The sequence below is a fragment of the Protopterus annectens genome, chromosome 2.part0, assembly GCF_019279795.1.
Source record: "Protopterus annectens isolate FY-2018-M chromosome 2.part0, PAN1.0, whole genome shotgun sequence".
NCBI classification, from domain to species: domain Eukaryota; kingdom Metazoa; phylum Chordata; order Ceratodontiformes; family Protopteridae; genus Protopterus; species Protopterus annectens.
The window spans coordinates 392,399,728-392,423,504 of NC_056728.1; the positions used below are offsets into that span (position 1 = coordinate 392,399,728).

At 39.6% G+C, this 23,777-nt stretch overlaps 1 protein-coding gene across 1 annotated transcript in view; it reads left to right on the top strand.

Moving 5' to 3' along the window:
* The window catches only part of TMC1 (transmembrane channel like 1), a 902,740-nt gene extending 895,223 nt beyond the window's left edge, over positions 1–7,517 (top strand). Inside the window, exon 16 of the mRNA XM_044060320.1 lies at positions 5,698–7,517. Coding sequence (XP_043916255.1) covers positions 5,698–5,954 — 257 coding nt within the window. The 3' untranslated portion in view covers positions 5,955–7,517. The remainder of the gene's footprint in view (positions 1–5,697) is intronic.
* Positions 7,518–23,777: the final 16,260 nt, after the last annotated feature.

The following is a 23,777-nucleotide window of genomic DNA, read 5'->3' on the forward strand; positions in this document are numbered from 1 at the left end:
TATATATATATATATATATATATATATATATATATATATATATATATATATATATACACACATATATCGGAGTGGATGGCTAGGGGAAACTGGGAAGCCAAAGATGTGAGTTTATCTGTTGTAGAAGTTAAGAGATTAAGCAACCAAGATTTCCTGGGATTATTGTAATAGTGCAGCCATGGGTGTTAAGTGACATGGCCTGTGTTTGGTTATGTGCATTTATATTGTTCAGTTAAATGTTGTTTGAACTGAGGTCTGAACTGTTTCGAGTCTCTGATTTCAGCATTTCAATAAGATCAGGTGGCACAGTTTAGGGCAAGAACAAAGAAGCTGTGGTGTGTGGAACAAAGTTGAGTTGCTGGAGTTCTGTGAGTAGGACCATTAGTGGATTGTCCTTTTAGGTTGTAATGGGTGTTGGATGTATTTAGTCACCTTGTTAAGAGGGATAGTGCATCTTGGGGTAGGAATATGGAGCGAATCTTTAAATGGGTAGCCAATTTACCTATCCAAGGTATTGCAGTGGTATAAACACTGAGGGGATTCAGTGATGGAATGGCAGATTTTATTATAAAGCATTTTCAAGGTAATAGGTTTTCTGTTGTTGTTGTTAAGGTAGTGATGAATAGGGGTAGACCATATTCTAGTTCCTTAAACAGTGCACCTTTGGCTAAGGCTGCTCTAGCAGATTGTGAAGGAAATTAGATATCATTCGGGCCCAGAGCAGGAGGAAGTTGAGTTTGGATCTGACTTTCTAAATATGGTCTTGGAAGCTGAGGGATTGGTTAAGCCAAATGTCAAAGTATCTAAATGATGTGGTGGGTTCATTTAGATCATTGTCTACATCTTTGATGTGAAGAGTGCAATTGGCTTTAGTGAGACTTTTCTTTGTGCCACATTCCATGGACAAAGTTTTTTAGGATGGAGAAATATTTCTTCTTTGGAAGAAAACTAATTGTTTAGGTGTAGAAGGTCAGCCTGAAGTTGATTTTGGATCTTAGGATCGTAGGAGGTTACTAGGCTAATGGCCATGAGGCCCTTACAAGCCTAGCCAAGTTTTTTTCCCTCTTTTAATAGTTCTTTTAGTAGACCTGAGCTTCAACTGATGGGTCTCTAACCACACACCTCCTGCCATAAGGGTGCAGAGAGCTCTCTCCAGAAAAAGTTTGCTGGAGATTAATGCTCAATTCAAATACAAGCAGAACTAGTCACAGCATAATCTGTGGCTAGTCTGTGCTACACAGTTCAAGTTCCCAGAACACAAGTTAAATGCAGAGGTTGAAAAACAGGCAACAAATACAGTAAAAATGCAGAAATAATCAGCAAAAACAGTGATAACAGCAAGTGCCGAAATACAAAGAATAATGGTCTTATCTTTAGTAGTAGGCCTCGGATGGCTTAGATGCAGATAGCAAAGTACTGGTTGATCACTTGACTCAGTGGAGCTTGGTTTAAACATGTCATGAGGAGGTTGGAGATAAGCATTATGATAAAAGAGTTGCTGTAAGTCAAGGGCTAGTTTATTTATAAAAATGGAGGATAGTATGTCTTGTGCATCAAGCACCCATGTATTCCACAGATGCATAAATGTTTTGTATATAGATGGCAGTTACAGTCCAGTATGACTGAGTGGTAAGTTTAACTTGTTATTAAAGTGTGACAATGTAGCAGATAGGATTATGATCATGAGCTGCTAACAGGTTTTAGTCTGTACTCCTAAGTTTGATTCATTCATTGTCCATCTATATAGTGTCAATTTCTGAGCAAGTCTCGTCTCAGCCAAAAAGTGTTCTCAAATTCCCCTTATAGAAAGCAGCTGTGCCCGGTGGGCCTACCTAGTTAACAAATGAATAGGTTCATAGGTACATAGGTTCTTACTAAGCTTACAGCCAAAAGAGACCATCAAGAAGCTCAGCCACATCACCCATTACTGGTGGGAGACTAGTAGCGCCCTCAATTAAGAACACTTTCACCACATATTCCTGGTGAAGAATTGTAATCATCCATCCAGTCATTCAGGCTGGTTTTAAAGCTTGCTAGTTAGGTACTCTGCTTGATAGGTAAGGGCAACCTATTCCAGAAATAGAATATATATTGGGTTAGGTATCTGTCATACCATCTGTTCTTATTACTGTGATAGTGCAGGTTTAGCTCTCTAGAGCAGGTGTTTGATTTACCATTATATAGGTAAAGGAGCTCAAAGAGTGCTGGGCCATTCATAGCATGGAAAACTAAGCATAAATCACCCTGCAAGAGTCTGTACGATACTGAGTAGAATGATAGAGGTTTTAGTCTATCAGAGTAACTAAGGGTACTGAGACCTGAGATCTTTGGTGAGAAAATGTTGAGGCCTCTCAAGCTGGTTTAGGTGCTTGATGAGGTATATACTGAAGCGTGCATTATATTCAATTATGGGCCTAATAAGAAGTGAATGAAGTGGAACTATAACTTCTTTGGACCTTGTGAAGATGCCATGAAGGATACAATGTGCAAGGCATAAGAATTTTTTAACTACCACAAAGACATGGTGATCAAAGGAGAATCTGTTATAAATATATATGCCCAAGTCCCTGATGATTGTGTCAAATTTAAGTGGAAAGTTATATATATGTTAAGCAGCAGTGATGCTGTATTTACCAAAGAAATGTATGACAAGGATAATCCCATAACTAATACACCAAGTATTTGTTTGGTCTAATCTTTGCTGGAGAATTTGAATATCAGAAAGGGATTTGATAACCACCCTCAGTTTGCAATCATCAGCAAACTTGGTTACCCAGTGTCCTTTGAGACTGTCTTTTATGTCTCAGAAATATATACCAAAGAGGAGGGTACCAAGACAGATACATGTGGGACACCACTAGTCGAGAAAATGAAAAAGCTTATATATTACGAATGCCCATTTTAACTTCTTGATACATAATTATAATTAGTCTCAGAATGTTTGCTTTTATGCTAGTCACTTGCAGTCTGAATGGATGATATTTGTAATATAAAGGATCAATAGGCCTGATTACTTACCTTATTGTCAAATGAATAAATGAATGAAGAGATACACAAATGTTCTCAATCAAGTATTCATAGCCACCAGAACAAATGTTCTTCATTAATTCTGTGATATCTGCTTTATCCAGCTCAGAGATGTGGGGGAGGTAGAGCCTATCTAGCACCTAGTGTGCACAAGGAAGTAAAACTAAAGTTATATAGATGGACACTCTCTCTCTCTCTCTCCCCCCCCCCTCTCTCTCTTTACATGCACAATACTAGCAATTTGTAAGATTGCCATTTCACCTACAGCATGTCCTTGGGATGTAGCAGGAAACCAGAGTACCTAGCAAAAATATATGAGAACACAGGAGGACATACACTGTCCTCTTTAATGCAGGCTATAGCTATTTGAGTAGTCGCTCTGTATGTTCTAGTGATAGTAAATGTCCATACTTTAATACTGTAAGAGTGTTTATAATTTCATAATGCAGTTTTTATTAATTAAAATATTAAATATATTTATTTACATGCTATCAGTTCCTTTTCTTCAGCTGATTCTATCCTTAACTGTTTCTTACATATTTGTAAATGTCTAACTAGGAGCTTTGGTAACATATATAAAGACAGGTGAGTACATCAGTTCACAACAAAGGATTGTTTCAGCATGTCAAAATTAATAAATTGCACCCACTGAGACATCAAAACTACATCTCCATAGAATAAAAGTAGGCAGAGAGGACATTAACAGATTTAGCTAGTTTCCAAATCATCACTATAGTCATATGAGGTAATATGTGTGTTCTCGTTAGTATGTTTAATCTTGACAAAACCATTACATAAACTCTGTTTTATCATAAGAATGGAATGAAGATATCAAGCTGGTCTGTGCAGCCCTCTATGTATCGTATTAGAAAAAATGTTTGGTGTTATGAGTTGTCATACCCAGCTGATATCCATAACCATTAGGGTGTCTGCAAAACATCTCTGTGTTTCTAAAGGTTAGCCAAACATTCCACTAATGCTGTGCTGATGATGCCATAAGAAGGCTGAAACATGCATGCCCACAGGTAGTGGGGTTTGACTTTATTGTCCTGAATTTGTCCATAAATGGACTTAAAAAGAAAAAAAAGTCATGGGCATTCAGAATTGCAGTATAGCTGAAACACCTGATGTCCTTAAGGGTCATGTGCATATAGCCCATGCTGCCTCTAATACAAGAGGTTTAAGGAATCATACATGGGAAAGTCTAGCCTTACTAGATTTTTCTTTTGGTTTTTACTGATTGTTTTTTATGTCTGACCTTTTTACTTATTGTTTTAGTTTATTGGTTGGGATATTTTGCAGATACCCTAATGGTTATGGATATCAGCTGGATACAACAACCCTGTGCTGCTAAAGATTAGCAAAACATATCACTTATGCTGTGCTGCTGATGCTGTAGGAAGGCTGCAACATGTATGTCCACAGCTAGTGTTTGGCGTTATTGGCCTGAGTTTGTCCATAAATAGACTTAAAAAGAAAAAAATCATGGATGTTCACAATTGCCATATGGTTCAAAGAACTGATGTCCTTAAAATATCATTTGCATATATCTTGTGTTGCGTTTAATATAAGAGGTTTAAGGAATCATACATTGGAAAGTCTAAACTTGCTAGCTTTTTATTTTGTTTTTTATGGATTGTTTTTTTTTTTCTGTATGGCCTTTTTACTCATTGTTTTAGAATGTTAAAACAAGACAAAATCTGGGAAGCTTGCCATGGGTAGAAGTCTATTTTATAAGAGTAATAATACAGTAAAAAAATGTAGAAATATACAGAAAAAAATCACTGTTTTTGCTTCATATTAATATTCATTTTCGGCAACATTTTTTCACCAAGCATGTGTATTCCACTGCCAAAGCAAAATAAGACACCTATTTTATGTTACTGATGGCTTTTAATATATGCCTTTCCCACATATATGTGACACTTTTTGTATATAATAAAACAACCTGTACTTTTGCATTTGACATTAAGTGTATACAGTGAGGCAAAGGTGTTGACTTACATATTGTAAAATGCTTTCCTCTTTGAAGACTGTGCACTACTCTTGTGTTGTCATTTTTCTTTAGTGTCCCTGCTGTGTACCTTTGCATCTGATCAGTTGCTGTTTTCTGCTCATGCTGCTCCACACGTAGCATCATTGACACTAACCTTGGTGCTGGGACTGGCTCTGTCATAGGTGGATCGGGTCAAGAATATGGACTATGAAGTGAAGCCTCTAGCAGTGCCATGTACACTCTCACGTACATGTCAGGTATTTTGGGATGGCTGAGTGCTGATATCATGCATATCACCACACATAATGTCATTTGGATACAGCTCTACACTGTACCCTGTAATAATGATCCTGATAAACTGTTGGGTGATTACAGAGTGAGAAAATGCAGACAGAAGTCCCTGTCCTCCTCCTAGAATGGGTTAGCTGATAAAATGCAACTCTACACCCATTCCTCCCCAGCTCCTCCAGTGACTGAACCTATAATCAGTCTAGGGTCATCTGGGACATAGATAGTGATACAGCTCTTCATAGCAGAGTGCGCTGTTTTTTTTTTTTTTTTTTTTTTCAGTACTACTAATTCTATAGACTATATGACAGGGTCATTAAAAATGCATTGACTATTCCAAATTTGAATTTATGCAAGGAAATGACATTCTCCTATATATCTTTCAGAAAAAGAGATGGAAAAAGAAAAAGCAGCAGCTTCAATAAAGAAGAATGAAAAAACAAAAAGAAATGAAAGTATATCAAGAAATCAAAACAGTATACATAATGGAAAAGGAGCAACACTGGCACCTCCTAACCCTCGTGTAGCAGTAACACGACCACCTGGACCAAGACAAAATGGATACTTACCAGGCGAACCCAGGCCTGGTAATTATCAGCCTCGTGGGCCTCCACCAGGTGCTGGAAGACATCCACCAAGATAAAATGATATAGGATAAAATTCTGATTAATAAGTTTGAATATCACTCTTTGCTTTATCCCATTTTCTGGCACTGAATGTTTTAAGGTTTATTTAGATGACTTTGCAATGTAAGCTATACAGAAATAAATGTGTTATTTCTGTTATCTTATTTTACTATTGTTTTGTACAGAATGTCTTAGTTTTCAACTGTTAGGCTACAAAATCTGTGGAAACATAACACTAGGTACATGTGGGTGAAAATATCACAGACAAATTCTATAATTTAAATACATTATATAGAATATTTGTACCTCCATTGTATTTTATTCCTAATAATGTGTACTTCATATAAAATATTACTATTAGATAAACTGTGAAACCAATGGTTTTGCATTCCACACATTAATGTTTCTATGCTGCACTGTTTTCTACTTGCTGTAACTCTAGGAAGAACAAATATCATTATATTTAGTTGTGAAGTTATTGGAGTTTTCAAATTATGTAGATTTTCCATGTTTGCTCATTGAATCCTAAATGGAAAATAATAATGATTTGTAAGGGTAGTTATTTATATAAAAGTTATTGCTATTATCGCACAACTGCACTTTTTATTTTTTTTTACTGATAATTTACTTGAAGGGTACCATTCACAATAATATGTAAGAGGCAATTTAAGAGAATGAGCATCTTAGCATTAATATAGAAGGACTGCCATGACAGATCTTCTTTGGACTACATTTAAGTCTTTTATATATTATGCATATCACTTTTATGCCACTGTAGAAATGATTTATGATGTGCTTCAAGACAGAGCTCAGTGTAAATAATGTCAAATTAAAGTATTCTCTGGTGTCTCAACACTGCTGCCTCTTAAACTGATATATTTATTTGCAGTAAGTTGTTTTGCAGATTTAATCAGTATTCTAATTTATAACATAAATAATACTTGTAGTAGTTCTTAACACATATGCACTGATGGTTTCATTAAAGAAACTAATAATATGTAAAACTAAAAATTCAGCTTTAGTTTTTTTATGCTACTTGCTGCTATTTTTTAAGATTGCAGAATTAACTGTAATAAGATCAATTCTTTGAAAAGCTGAGTTTGTTTGGCAACAAGAGGGACCTTGCATTAGCTGCAATATCACACAGCAGTGTTTAAGGTGTGTGCCTTTTTCTTGCATGTGTGTGACTTAAGAGTTATTATGTGTAAGTAAGTAGTGTATCGTGACAGGAGGTTTTATGAATAACACAGAGATAGCAAATGTAATCTGACAGCCTCAAAGTTTATATTCATACTAATTTCTCTAGGTCATCTGTTTACCACAAGATATGTAAATCACTGTAGTTAGCTTTTTAACCTAAATGCAATATATTAATATACAAAATGTTCTCCCCTCACTAAAAATATGTATCTATATGTCTGTAATGATTGTGCATTATGTTACAGCAATAATTGTGAAATTAATTTTAAACTATAGTATGAATGGAATGGGCTATCTACATCAAATATAAATCTTTTTTTGACATATAAAAAAGATATTTTAATAAAGCAGAATTTTTGGTGCATAGAATAATGTTTAAAGACAGCGTCTCTATGTGTCTGCCTACCTTGATAATCTATTGCATTTCTGGACTTTAATATCACTATGTACTCTCAACATCTGGTTTTGATTTTTAAGACGTCCTTGGTGCATTACAGCTTTATTTGGAGACATGAAATCATCTTTCTGACAAATTAAGCCCCTATAGGAGACATGACATAATCTTTCTGTCAAATGAATCCTCTGCAGTATTCATATATTCCAGAACCGCACGCAGGTAATCCTTATCTTCTGCTTTAGCTCTTTTTCATGAGACTGAATACTGTTTTGGATATTTTTTCATGTGTCCATTTGATTGCAGATAGCGTGAACTGCATTTTGTGTATCTGAATTTTCATTCATTCATGTTTCTGATTTCCTAATATATGTACTGTGGATCATTTTCAGACATAAGAACATCAGGTGCCCCTCTCTTGAAAATCTAGACTTCATTGCACTAGTCATACTTGTTACTGTCAGTCTGATTCTTTTGAAGAACTTGGAATAATAATTCACATACATGAGATGCATTTTTAATTGGAACAAACCAGTGCCTTTTATTCTCCTTGAATTATCAAAAACCAGGCATTTTAGCATCTCTTCTTTTTGCATTGTTGTAATGCTAAGCATTGTTCATGGTATAACTCTACACTAATTGGTCTTTATAAGTTGACATCCATCCATCCATCCACCCACAACCCCTTTTTTCCCACTTTTGCACATGGAGTCAGGGGGTCACTTCAACAGTGACAATCATCTAGAGCCAAAGTTTACACAGCTGGGTGTCTAGCCCTACCGTGGTATAAGTTGACATTTGCTTTTTCTTTTTATTTTACTATTCCCAAATGGGAGTTATATATTCTCTCATGCATTTGTTTTCTCTGCTGTTAACTGTTGTTTTATCAGCTTTGAACATCAGAACCAAAGAATACATTGTTTCTACCCTGAATGAAATAAAGTAAGACTATTTGTTTTCATTGATGTTGAATCTGCTAAGAAGATCTTTCCACTGTAACATACTCAAACATCGTTCTATAGCTGCTTCTCTGTGTCAGTGTCAGTACATCTCTGAAATTATTTTCATTGTTCATTGGTATCTGTGGTATTAACCAAGCCATAGTTAGTCCTCCTTCAAGAAATTCTTCATATTTCCATTGTAACTGTGTTTTATTTGTGTTTGTTAAACTGAGTATAAAACCGATCCACTTGGACCTTTATCAAAATAAACCTCGGAGCACTTCCTTCTTTACACCCTTCTTTACCACAGGCATATTCATGGAATGTCTTAAAGCCATTGACTGTTGCTCATGGTCATTCTCCACAAACGCATATTTGTGTCATGCATCTCTAATTGCCCTTGACCTACTGGCATCTGGTATATTAACCTGCAGGCTCAAAACTGCGAAATCATTCTGAAGACTACTTATAATACAACTGGCATATTCATATCATAACATTTTATTGTGGGAGGTTCAGTAATTTCTCAAGTATCCTGCTAATGTTTTTCTGATCATAGTTCCATTGCAATGCAACTTCTAGCTATGAATACCTTCCTTTGAGACATTGCTATTACAGACATATCAGATGCAAGGTTTGTGAGATACTGCATAATTCATAGAAATACCTTTAATGCCTCTTATCATCTGGTCTTGACATTTTTTCTTGATCTGGATTCAGGCTATCTGATGTTAGAAATTATCCAAATATTCAAACTCCAGCCTCTGATTCTGAATTTGCTCTTGTCTTGAAATGTTGCTGTCTTAATCTATCCAGTGACTATACTAGTATATTTCCTGTGTTACAGCCCACACAACACATTCCAACCTTCTAATTCCTTTGGCAATACCTCTTTGGAACACAAGTGATGCTAATAAAATACCAAATGAAAGTCTAAAGAATCTGTTTTCCTCAACTGGTGTTAAATATATACAGTTTATAGGAGCTTGTTTTGTCTAGCTTTATCAGTCAAAACCCTTGATATGCATCTGACAGTAAACATATCTAGCATATGGCATTCATAAGACCAGTTTGCAACTGTAAGCACTTGGCAATGTTGTCTCTTAATCTTTATCTCTATCTTAATCACTTTATTACATTCATGTAGATCTGTATTGATCACATCACTTAAATATTGCATATCAATACACATATGAATAATATCTTTCTTCACAAAAGTGACCATGATGCTTCCCTATTTTGCTGGCTGCAATTGCTTCATAATGAAGCTCAGTGTTTGCTCTCTTCAGTTCCTGTTCAGCTTTAAGTTTGAGAGCTACAGATACTTTTCTGGTAGTATGAATCACTGGCACATCATCAGGTTTTTGATGCATACCATTCTGTAGTGACAAGAGTCTTATTTTCCTCTTAACATCTTGGGTGTAAGTAGTGCATAAGGTTATATTCTTGGTGACAATTTCTAAATGTGCATATATGATGAAACTGCAGTATCTGTTCTAATTTTCTTAACAGTGGACCTTCCTAATGCCTTTCTACCAGCAATTAGTTTTCTTTCCAAATGCCTTCACAAGTTATTGATATTTGTTTTCTAGCAAATTTAATCCAGGTTGCAAGGATCTGGACATTAGACAGTCCACCTTCAAAGTCTAAGCTCATTTCTTCTCTGAGACATACAGAGGGAAATAAGAGGTCATCTCAACATTATTTGTAAAACTTTATACACTGACCAAAATATATTTTCCAAATTATTTTCACCCAAAACTATGCATCATAAGTAATTATTAGGTAACATTTTCTATCATTAATTTTATTAAGAGTGCAGTAGTAATATAAATCATATTGGTATCAGCTCATCATAGTTTAAATAGTACAAATATAAACATTTCTATGTTTAATTTTATTAATTCGTTGTGTGTCTTCCAAAGTCTATTTTTAGAGAATATCCATCTTAGATATTGAAAAGAGTCAACCTTGTCCACATCTTTATTTATTTCACTGTCCATTTCCTGTTATTGTTACCATACAATATGTTTCATTTTTTATAGTATTTACCAAGTCTTTCTTTTTGGTAAATTACTCTAGGACAGCTGTTTGCTTTTTAAGAGTGGACAGGCTAGTTGCCAGCTAGTTGCCAGCATTAAAGTATCATCAGCATATGCAAGGATTAAGCAACAGTCAGGAAATCCTTCTATGTGGAACGCCTCATCACTAAGGGCTTTTCATCCAGAAAAAAGGAGGTCATTGTCCCACTGTACTCATCCCTCATTAAACCCATTATAGAGTATAATGCCCCATTTGGTGTGTACCTCACAAAACATCTGCAACAGCTGGAAAGGCCACAGAAATACCTTACTAAAAGAATCACAGGCCTAAAGCAGATGCCATATGCTGACCGTCTAAAAAAACTCCAGCTATACTCTGTGGCATATCGTCTACTCAGAGGTGATCTCTGCTTAACATACAAGGCCATGTCATACCCTGAGCTGTTGGACATGCTCCACTTAAAGAAATCCCAATCCATCAGAGCCACATGCTCCAGCAATCTAAACCTTGTCATCACAATGAACAAAACATGCTGGAGGGATCGGTTCCTGACCCAGAGACTCCCCATACTCTGGAATAGACTGCCCATACATGTCAAGCAGAGCGCATCATTGGCCCTCTAAAAAGGAACCTTGATGATTGGATGGGAGATAGGAAATTCACCCTGGGGATCATGTCAGTCACCCTGCTAGACAGGGGCCCAGAGAAGTAAATATTGTGGGAAGAAATATCCAGGGAATTGGGAATTGTTATGGCTAGGCTTGCATAGGCCCTAGGGCTGATAGCCTAGTACCAACCCATGAACCTGTGAACCTATGTTATTTGTGGAATACGTGCTCCAAGTCTAGCCAAAAGATTTAACAGACTGTTTATATACATAAGAAAAAGATAGGGAGCAATAGATATCCTTGACTTACCCATTCTTTGTTTCATATTCCTTTGTTAGACATCTTAGAGAGTTCTTAACCATGCACCAAAACAGAAATTTCTTCTTATGCTTTTTTCATAGTTGACCACATTTTTATCTATTAATAGAGTGAAATACTACCTCATTATTTTGAGGCCTTAGGGTAACATATTTTTTTCATGATATGATCAAATATAAAGTGGGCTTGTGAGGTAGATTTCATTATCTCTGAAAACATACTGAAGCAGGTGCATTTCATCATCTGACATCTGCTCCATCAAATCATATAACACTAAAGGTATGCAAGTTAAATAGTTAATATTTCAAATAATGAGGTGTAAGCTTGACTGTGAAGCTTAACGTCCTTATTTAAATTAAATGAACTAGTGTCATGAAATTTCAAGTGGCCACTTTGAATTACATTTTTTTTTTGCATTTGGGCTTAACATATGCTGTCCCTCACCCACAGTGTCATCAGTCCACTACTGTAACATCATTCAGTAGAAGTACAGGACCTGATTGCACAAGGATCATAGGATTATTAAGGGTTAGTAGACAAATGTCCCTAGAGCCTTTTTAAGCCTAGCCATCCATGCCACAGTTTTCCCAATTATCAGTGCCCATGGGCTAGAATGGTTTTGGTATATCCCTGGTCCTTAGGGCATGTACAAGCTACCCTTGTGCATAAGGGCCACAGGTGATAAGCTGATGTGAATTTGCAACTTCCCATCCATTGGTCAAATTGCATTTGAATAGGCTTAGGGAAGAGCTCTGTTTCATGTGAATGAGTAGTCTGTTCCATAGAAGGGGTAATCTCTGAGAAACATACCTATCCCTCCAGCATGTTTTGTTTATGCCATAGACAAGGTTTAGATCCTTAGATTAGGTAATTCAAGTGCTATGTGCTTTGTAAATGTGTAACAGAACCATCAGAGCTGGATCAGAGAATGCTTTGTAGATTAGGCATAAGTCGCCCTTCAGTAGTCTGTAGAAGACCGAGTACAGAGACAGGGTTTTGAGGTGGTCCACATAGGATATATTATTTACACCTTGTATTCTTTTAGTGAGGAACCTCTGTGGCCAGTCCAGCTGTTATAAATACCTGGTTAGGTATGTGCTGAAGGGTGCATTGTACTCAATTATTGGTCTAATGAGGGTTGAGTACAGTGGGACTATGATCTCCTTAGATCTGGATGCCATGCCCTTACTTATAAATTGTGCCATTTAGAAGGATTTCTTCACTACCATGGACACATGATTATAACATTTTAGATTACTGTCAACCTGAATTCCCAAGTCCCTTATCACTGGGTCTACTCTTCGGGGAATGTTATCAATGTTGTAATTTGCAGGGGTGGTTTTCTTCCTAAAGGGTATAATTATGCATTATTTTGCATTGAGTTTTAGGCCATGGTTCTGGCATCAGTTATCTGTCTGTATCAGACCCTCATGGGGATCAATACACCTTTGGGGGATTTAGTGATTGCAGCTAGCTTGAAGCCATCGGCAAATATGATCAGCCAAAGGCCCTCCACATTTGCCTTGATTTAAGAGAAGCATATTCCAAACAGGAAAGGTCCCAGTACTGAGTCCTGTGGGACAGCACTAGTAATAGGCCTCTTGGTAGAGATGAATTTCCCCACCTCAGCTCCATGTGTCCTATATGTGAGCTGTTTGGTTGTCCATTGGGTGACAGGGATTTATGCCTAAATGTGTGAGTTTTTCTATAATACCAGAGTGAGATATTGTGTCAGATGTCTTTCCTAGGTCACAGTAGGCAATATGTACTATTTTGCCCTCATCTATGGCTCTACTGACCTTGTCGAAGAAGGCCACCAAGTTTATTAGGCATGACCTGCCCTTGATGAAACCAAACTGGGATGCATCCAATGTTTCAAGATCTCCTATGCCTTTGTTTACAGGTCTAAGATAATTCTTTCTATGTCCTTGCATATAAGACTAGTCAAACGTTTCTGTCTATAGAAAGTGTATGGGGATGACCACTGCAGTCCTCTGTTCTCTAGGGATGAAGCCTGTCTGGAGGCTATGGTTGAACAGAGATTCTGGTGGGCCTAACAGGACATATTTCAAGCTATTTAGGAAGCATCCTAAGATATTATCACAAGCGTGTTTTTAGCTCTGGAGAGTGCAGTGAAGACCTGTTCTTTCGTGATAATCGGGGAGAAATGGTAGAACGTATTTCTTGGGTAGGGACCTGGGGGTGATGGGGAGTAAAACTGGAGCTAAGTTTATTGACAAGCAAATTTGTTATCTTACCTCCCCAAGTTTGGTATAGGAAGTTCCATTTACTATTAGTTCAGCAAACTGTTGGGTTTTCCCTTTAAGGTCATGTACATAACTGAAAAATGCCTTATAGTTATCCTTAGCCTGGAAGACTATTTTTGCTTGGAAGTTGGCTTTGATGGACTTGATTAATCCTGTGAGTTGCTTGTTGAGACTGATGAGGGAGTTTTTTGGGCATAGCCCTTCCTATTTTTGGATAGTATTTTTTTTTCTTTTGTTGTGCAACCAATTTATACTGGGAATCAGGCAAAGGGGCTTGTTTTTAGAGCTTGTACTATGTTTATTTCAGTTTGGTACTGTTTTTTTTTGTATGTAGTTATTAAATGCTTATACATGGTTTCTGTAAACACTTCTGCATAGGTCACCATGTCTTCTGAGTTTTGGGACAGCTTGTTATTTAGATATGCCATCACTTAATAGGAGGCAGTTAGCCTTGGAGACTTTGTTAAAGGTTCTGGGTTTGCTGGATATTCAGTCTTTATATTCATTCCAAGAGTAACAGCTTTGTGATATGATTTGACCAATGAGGACATTACACAAGGGGTGTGTGGGGGGGTGGGTTGCAATATTCCCTCATATTTGTGAGTAACAGATCCAGGATATTTATACGTCTAGTTGGTGTGCAAACTAACTGCTTCAGGGTGTTTGCATTGACAAAATATAGGAATCTTTAAGCCTGCATGTTAGCGGTTGTGTATGTACCCCAGTTTATGGCAGGATAGTTGGGATCACCTATGAATATGGTGTTTGGCTCAATTCTGAATGACTCCAGTGTATTCAAGTATGTAGTATGGTTATCCTGGGTCATAGACGGGGACCTATAGCTAGTAATGATATGGTATTGCACTTTAACTAAGATTAGTTGGACATGGAGTAGCTCATACATGGCATATTGTCTGACCAATCTTGAAGTGTCCTTACTTTTTATGTAGACTGATACACCTCCACCCCTTGTCTGTTCTTGTGCAGTAGCTGGTCTAAATGTGTGGAAGACATTGTAGCTTTGTACTACTGGGGTGCCTTCTAAGACTTTAAACCATGTCTCAGTAATTGCACAGATGTCAAAATTCTCCAGGGTGAGGAGCACTTCTAGGGAGTGGAGCTTCTTGCTGACAGAGGAACTAAGGTTTTGTATGCAAAAATAAAAAATAAAAACCTAATATCATTCTTAATGTTGCCTCTTTGCCTCTGCCCAGACTGCATACTGCACACATAGAAGAGTGCAGGAAGGAGTGCTTTGTTTATCATTAAGAGTCAAGTTGCCAATACTCCTGGAAGCTGCTGCTCCTTGGCTGAGATATGTTGACATGCCACAGTAATATAAAATGTCATGATGTCATTTTACATGTAAGAAAGAGCAGGATTTGTGTAATAGTAGATATGTAATACAATACATCAAGCAGTGCTGACTAAATCTAATAATAGCCAAGGTACATTCTATGAAAACAATATGTCAGTAAATTTTGCTTTACATTGTTGTTAGGAAAACAAAGCGATTATTTTTCAGATCATCTATGTATATTCTTCTCAGCTGTACTTTCTTGTTATTGGTCAGGATTGATCAAGAGACTGCATAGTTAGAATATTGAAAAGGTGAAAAAAAGATGCCACAGTGGGGTTTCAGGGGGTGCTGCCACCTGCAAAAATCCTTTTAAAGGGTTGTTTTCACTCCTTTCTCACAACAGTTAAATGAGGCTGATGGACAGTTATGTTAGGAAACTAGTCTAGAGTAAGATAAGCATTTGTGAATAAAAGTAGAGCCTTTGAACAATACTTAATAATCATCTGGAATAAATTAACACACAGAAAAGCTTAACAAATGATATGCAATAAAATATTTTGCAGTAATAGCAACCAACATATTTTCACATTATGTCTTACTTTGTAATGCTAACAGCATGAGAATCGCAAAAGTAAGTGTTTAAGACTCTTGAAGTATGTACCAAATAGTACACATTCTATCTTCATTTACAAAATTGTTACTAAAAAATCAAGAAGAGGCATTTCTCCAAAAACTACCTTTGGGGTAGTCTCCATACTCCCATTATTGCTTAATCTAATCTTTGGCAAGAAAGACATTACAACCATTTTGGGTACACCAACCCATAAGAACCTGAGTTAACCGTGCTGTCAGTGAATAGCTGTCATCCCTATTAGAGGTCTCAGAAAGGTGGAACAAAGTATCTGCACAGTAATGAGACTGACTTCCAATTATTTGAAGAGGTGATACACTACTGTGGAAACACTTGTCTGCGTAAAATCCCCAGCATTATTAATAGGTAAAAAACACCAAACCTCACATTAGTAATACATTCAGTAGAACTTTATAATTCCCACAGTCTGGATTTCAAATGCATTCTGGTAATTAATGCAGAAGATTACCTGTGAGTTGTTAATCATCTGCTTTCTGTAGCTCAGAGTTTGATTGCATCAGCTTCTTGCAGCAAGTCACTTAACCCGCCTGTGTTTCTGGTCAGGTCTGAAAATGTCCATGTGGATTGATGCTCACTCTACCCCCCCCCCCCCATTAACAAATGCAAACAAACAAACAAGCATATAAACAAACAAATATCAGTCACATGTATGAATGCTACACAGCTACACAGGGACTGTTTGTGTCTTTCGGCTTTTCCCGGTTAGGGGTCGCCACAGCGGAACTCTGGTCCGCTAATGATTGGCAGTAGATTTTTACGTACTGGTTTGCCTGGCCTAACGCACAACCTTCAATGAAGGAATGCCCATTCACGCATGTCACTACACAGAAGATGCTCTAACTGAGAATCGAATGGGCAACGTCTAACTGTGAGGCGACAGCGCTACCACAGCACCACCACCGCAGTCCTAGCTATACAGGGACTGTAAGAGGACTAATTCATTAATACAGGGCCAATTAAATTGTAAAGTGCCAACTTAATGCTAAGTTTAACATCAGTTGTCAATACTCGCATATACAATTTGCCTCTATTATAAAGCAGTTTGTATAATGCATGTGAGAATACTGGGTTTTACTGAATTCTCTAACAGTGGAAGGCATGCATCCAAACTATTACAGTTCCAGCTTTAGTCCCTTTGTTTTTTTGTTCCATTAACACTGATGAGTAGCACTTTTGCACAGATAGTGATACAGCATCGTGGGATGTGAACTCACACTACTCCAGTCTTTTCTAAAAGAATGTGGCCCCTAATCTCACTATTGCATGTAATGTTTAATAATGTCTGCATAAGCAGTTTAATAAAAAACGTAATTTTTGTTTTATGATATATATATATATATATATATATATATATATATATATATATATATATATATATAAAGTCTCTTCTACATAATTAGTCTCTGAAACCTCAATTAAATGCTGCTCTTTTCCTCTTCATAGCTGTTTCTACTTCTCATCCAGTTAGACATTCACCCAGTTGTCTTTACTTCTCACCTATTTGTTTTTAATTACTTATTCTGTTGCCTCCCTTCTTTCTACATTCCCAATTATATATACAAAATACATAATTAATGTTGGATATTTATTCTACCTGAAAAAGGGACTCCTGTATAATTAAATACTGTTTCTGCATTGACTGTTGCTATTAGAGACACATGGAGTATGATAACTAACACAGGTAGGCTATGCTGAGATAACACGTGTATGGATAAGAACCCATCGGCTTCAGGTTTGCCTCCAGCCTATGCTGTCCTGATGTGTACAGTGAGCATTACAAACAGGTGGGAATAAAGTAAGGCCCCTCAAAAAATCAAGCTTACAGAAGAATTTAAGAGCATGGAACATACGTATGTTTATGGTGAAATAAATTACTTACTTAAATTTATTTATTAAAATGTGTTTACTAGGTAGAGCAGTGATCCAAAGGGACTGGTTTCAGGCTCAGCACAAAATAGGTGATAATAATTTACAATTACAGAGAAAAATGAAATGAGATGGGGACACATGTTTGCATAAATCATAGGAGCAGAAAATATCCCCCGGAGTCGAACTCCAGCAGGCAATATGTCTGCCATGCGATCCAGGAATAACCTTTAGGGGCGTGCACAAGCACTCCTGCACTAATCCTGCATGGACTCAGCCCCTGTATGCAAATTACCCCATTTACAGGAGAAATCCATGTAAATGAGGTGAATTTGTGATCCAGGATGCTGGAAACTGGCCGTACAGGACTAGTGTAATCTGCAGAAATGTACTCCACCAGTAACAGAGTACATTTCTGCAAATTATAAAACAGAGCCATGGCAGCTCCAAATAAAGGGTGGATATCACATAGAAAGCATGTCAATGGCCAACTATAAGGCCATTGGCATGGAAAACACATGCAAAAATAAAAAAAAAAAATCAACTTTTAATTTTTTTTAGCCAATCTCAGCTGTTTAACCGTAGGGCAGCAGCGTGCAAATGGGATCGGGGGGGGGGGGGGTAAGAAAAAAAACATAAAAATAAGCATCCTAACCAAAATCACCATTTTGCCATTATACTCAATGGCAGGTAGAAGACAACATGGCCAGTAGTGGTTGCTAAGGGGGGAGGCTCAGTATGGGACATGTAACTATGCATTGGCAGGCAATCCTATGTAAATGAGGGGAATGATACTGAATTCCAGATTTCCCCTGCATGCTAGTCAGCACCCAACAGTGTAAGAGCAGGAATAGCTTGGTGCAAGCCTAGGAGTTAGCTGACATCATGGGGGGGGGGGGTGTCAGGCATACTGTAAATGGATTGGAGCCCTGAGGCTCAGGTTTGCTCCTAGCTTATCAGAGCTAAGTAAGGGGGTGTGTCTGAGGCTGCCTAGCACTCTTTGCATTGTCTAAGCAGGTGTGCACACAGCACACAGGGTTTTAAAGAAAAAAAGAAAGTAAACCAGGAAATAGCAGCTCTGTGCACATTTGAGCACTGTGTTTGCATGGTGCGCCCCCTGGGCTTAAACAGGAAGGCAATGGGAAGGGAAAACAGCAGTAGGAAAGTAATCTAGGAGAACTAGTATGGCTGTCAGGAGAAATGTATCAGAATCAGACAATTGCACAGGCAGCAGACCAGCCCAGCCCAGAACACTACTACAAACTATGCAAACACCTTTCCCTCTAGTTTTTCCCATACTGTACACCACCGGTGTATACAACCGGGAAAATTTTAACAAACAAAACAACAAAATGATAGGGGCTGCAATAGCTATCATACAACATATGGAAGAGGCTGAGGGTGGTGAGGATGTAAATGCTGTCGACCAACCCACAGTGAGGAGACAGAGAAGAGTGTACAGACCCAGGATATCTTACCAGGGGCTACATGAGCTGGAGATAGTACAGCACTATAGGGTGGACAGGGGCCTCTTACAGCAAATTGTTGAGCTGTGCCGGCCACGCCTGACACACAGAACTAACAGTGGGGAACTCATCTCAGTGGAAACCAAGGTATGTGTAGGCCTAGGAATACTAGCTACAGGTACCTTCCAAAGGCCAACTGGGGATATGATGGGGATCTCATAGACATCAGCATCCAGGGTACTTCACCAGTTCCTGGATGCCATGTCAGTCAAGGCATTGGCCAGCAATATGCAATTGTTCCACCAAATAGCAAAATACCCTGAGGAAGTGGGTACGGGGTAGGGTCTACATCAACCACAAGGGCTTCCCCTCCATTAACTGCCAGGTTGTGTGAGATGCCCAATGCATAATAATGAATGTGTGTGCTGGCTGCTCTGGAAGCTATCACAATTCCCACATCTGGCATCCAATGCAGCTGTACCACAGATTTGCCAATGGGGTCATCCCTTATGGTCTCCTAGTGGGGGATGCCGGTTACACACTGGAGCCGTGGCTGATGACACCCATCAGAAATGCACACACACCCTAACAAGAACTCCATAATGAGGCACATGCACAGACCAGAATTATAATAGAGCATGTGTTTGGGATGCTCAAGTCACGGTTCCAGTGCCTGGGCACATCCAGTGGAGCCTTGCAGTACTCACCAGCTACATGTACCCAAATTGTCATTGTATGTGGCATGCTACACAATATGATCCTGTGGAAACAGCTGCAGCAGGAACAGCACGGGCCAGGGCCACACTGCCCCCCCACCATTGCCAAGGCCTGCACAGGCACAGAGTGACTTGGAGGAGGAACAACCTGAGCCTGCCCCAGTAGGCAGAAGGAGGCATGCCCATTATGCCCTGGCCTTGGCAAGGAGGCAACACATATCACATACATCAACACAGGAGGGACGTAGGGAATGACTCCTCTCTCTGACTCACACATACAGTAAAAGGGATGCCAAACTTGACAGTACCTGTGCTCAACCATGTGTAGGGAGTGTACTATGTGCATCCGACATAGGCAGCCCTGCAGCACCACCCTCAATATTTGCGCACCCACAAGGTAAGTCACTCAACCTTCCAATTGCCGAAATGGAGTAGTATGTGTTGTTACCTGTATGGTATGGATGTGAGTATGCAAGGGACTTGGGTGGCTGAATGGTATGCCAGCAGATAGTAGACACCTATAGTGGCACCATGAGATCTGTAACAAATACTGGTGTCACCATAGTAGCCAGTACTACACAGGGTGACAAAACCCACTGCAGGAAATGTGCTGGGCCACATGTGTGTCCATATGACTCACACATGCCAGTCAGGGAGGTACACATACCCAGCAACAGTCTCAGCCAGCAGGACAGGTATAGACAAACACAAACAATGGCTGTACTATGGTCTCTGAATGATTCCTATGGGTAACCCCCCCTCAGGCTTACACAGACAGACTACATCAGGTCAGGTAGTGGGATGTTAGTTCTGAAGGGTAGTAAGTCAGAAACTAATATGTAGGTCAATCAAACCTAAGACCTGTAGTACACTGATATGCCTCTAGTCAGCATGATAGGTTAGAATAAAGAAGGAAGTGGAATATGTGACATACCAGTACAGTCATAGCAAATATGTACAAGTGTCAGGTGTGCCCCCCCATCTTATGTAGAAATGTCGAAACAGTCAGGTGTACCCCCCTAAACCTGTGTGGAAATGTAGAAATAGTCAGGTGTGCCCCCACACTTCTGTGTATAAATGTAGAAACAGTCAGGTGTGCCCCACCATCTTATGTAGAAATGTAGTAACAGTCAGGTGTGCCCCTCAGTCCTGTGTAGAAATGTAGAAACAGTCAGGTGTACCCCCCAAACCTGTGTAGAAATGTAGAAATAGTCAGGTGTGCCCCCCACTTCTATCTATAAATGTAGAAACAGTCAGGTGTGTCCCCCATCCTATGTAGAAATGTAGTAACAGTCAGATGTGCCCCCCATATCCTGTGTAGAAATGTAGAAACAGTCAGGTGTGTCCCCCCAATCCTGTGTAGGAACGTAGAAATAGTCAGGTGTGCCCCCTCCAATTCTGTGTAGAAATGTAGAAACAGTCAGGTGTGCCCCCCCCCCCCCAGTTCCTATGTAGAAATGCAGTAGCAGTTAGGTGTGCCACCCAACTCCTATGTAGACATGTGGAAACAGTCAGGTGTGCTCCTTCCCCCAATCCAGTGTAGAAATGTAGTAACAGTCAGGTGTGCCCCCTCCCAACCTCTGTGTAGAAATGTAGAAACAGACAGGTGTGCCCCCCCAATCCTGTGTAGGAATGTAAAAACAGTCAGGTGTGCTCCCCCCAACCCTAATTAGAAACATAGTAACAGTCAGGTGTGCCACCTCAAACCTATTTAGGAATGTAGTAACGGTCTGGTGTGCCTCCCCAATCCAATGTACACACGTCCTAACAGTCAGGTGTGCCCCTCCCACAACCCTATGTAGAAATGTAGTAACATGTATGTGTAGGTATAATACCAGTGGAGCACAGATGCCCAGTGGTGGCCAAGGTAGCAGGATAGATTGTAGAATTTGCACAATATGCAGGTATGTGTGTGTGCTAGGTTGGTGTGTGTTTCATATTGTGTGAGAGTGGTCAATATGTATGCATGTTGAGGTATGACTTGGTGGCCATTTCCCACTACGTCTGATGAAAGGGCCAAGTCCTCACAGCTACAGTGCCTAAGGCAATTCCCACCAGTATAACACATGCTAGCAGTAAGCCATTGTAAATATATGGTGGTAATATGTGTCACCATCTGAAAGATTGACATGGCATGGCTGTTGGGCTAGATATACAAGCAGTACACAGGGGAAAGTACATGGTGAGAAGGCCACGGCGATGCAGCGTTTAGCATGGTTGCCTCACAGCAAGAAGTTCTCCCATTCGATTCTCAGCTGGAGCACCTTCTGTGTGGAGTCTGCATGTCCTCCCCGTGGTTGAGTGACATATAAAGACATGCAGGAAGGTGCATGCATGAATGGGTGCACATTCTTTGGGTGTTGGGCTGGCAACTCGGCATCGTAAAAATCCATTGCCAATCATTAGCGGACCAGAGTTCCATTGTGGCGACCCCTAACCAGGAAAAGTTGAAAGACATTACTTTACACAGGGGAAAGTACCCCAGACATACAGTATATATTGTGTAAGTGAGAAATGGACACACCCTTGGAATTGTAAAAACAGGTATGCATCATATTATCTGGACCTGTAGTATGGGATACCGGTGTTGTCTGCCTGAATACTTGCAGATGACAAAGGAGGTTGGACTGCTGTATTGGGAAACAGCTGATGTACCTGCACATGCCAGCATAACTCGAATGCCCCATGCATATCTGTGTGTCAGATGCAAGTAGTGTCCCTAGTACACATGCACCCAGGTCACCTAAACACCACCCACAGGTAGCTCTCTGGTCGTATCCCTGCTGTGGGGAATGGCTACAATATGACCCCACCTGTATATGGCAATAGCAAAAGAAAGCAGCATGCAGTGCAGGTGTCCCATACAGATGTGTCCCTAACCATAGGTAGCACCCTGCCAGCATCCACACCACCTGATCAAAACTGCTAGAAGGTATTGGCATGAACACCTAGCACACCTATCCTGTCACCCCAAGGGAATATACTGTATGGCGGTCTGAGACTGTAGGGCTGATAGAATGCAACGGCCTGCACATCTAGCCTGCATCAACACCAAATGGCCCACAGGCTTCTGCCAAAGGCCTGTGTATCACATGTACTGCCAATGCATGTTATGTCTTGGACACCCAAATAACAACATAACACACTCCACATAAGCCATATGCAAGGCCATGTAGACAAACCACAGTAACATGTCCACCATGTTCCACTGCATGAACTGTGGACCAACACCAAAACACAGCTGTGATTGGTCGATAAACTTAGGGAAAGTATCAGAGAATTAATGCATAATGTATGGAAGAGGATAGAGTAACAAGAGGGGTGGGAGCATGGAGCGTGGGCAGCATGGAATGTGCAAGGTCCGACACCAAGTTGTGTGCACACACTATCGCTGGCTGCAAACACATAAATAGGTGGCTACATAATTGCCAGTACACCACAATAGGGGTAATGTCCCGACTCATGGGCCCTGCCTCTGGATAACCTGTGCGAATCTGTAGAGCTGTGAGGCATTGCCACAGCAAGATAAGGCCATACTGTCATGTCGATGGATGTACAAGTACGGGATCCTCTGCCAGCACTGTACCAAGGTGCTGAACCGGATACACAGACCCAGCAGCAAGTGTCTGCAGCTCCCCCTCCAGAATGGGATAGCTTACCATACATATGTCGGCATCTGCCCACAATACCGGACACAGCTGCAGTCACCCTTGTCCGCCAAGACCTCACCGTGAGCAAGAATGTCCACCTGACTGTACATGAGGACAGGAAACATCACAGTGTATAACAGTACACATGTCTAAATATCTCTGCTAACAGCACTACCATGTAGCTGAAGCAGCACGGACACAATCACCTACAGTGCACACTATCCACTGCCCAGTTTGTCCCCATATTGCCAGATGATCGACAAATACTCTGCAGAAACAGTTTGCTATCTTTAGGTATACAACACAAAGGTCTGCACTGGAGTACAAACTACCTGGAACTGATCCACACATTCAGTACAGAAGGGCATACTGGGCATGCTCACACACTTAGAGAAATGAAAGCAATGTCAGACAACAAC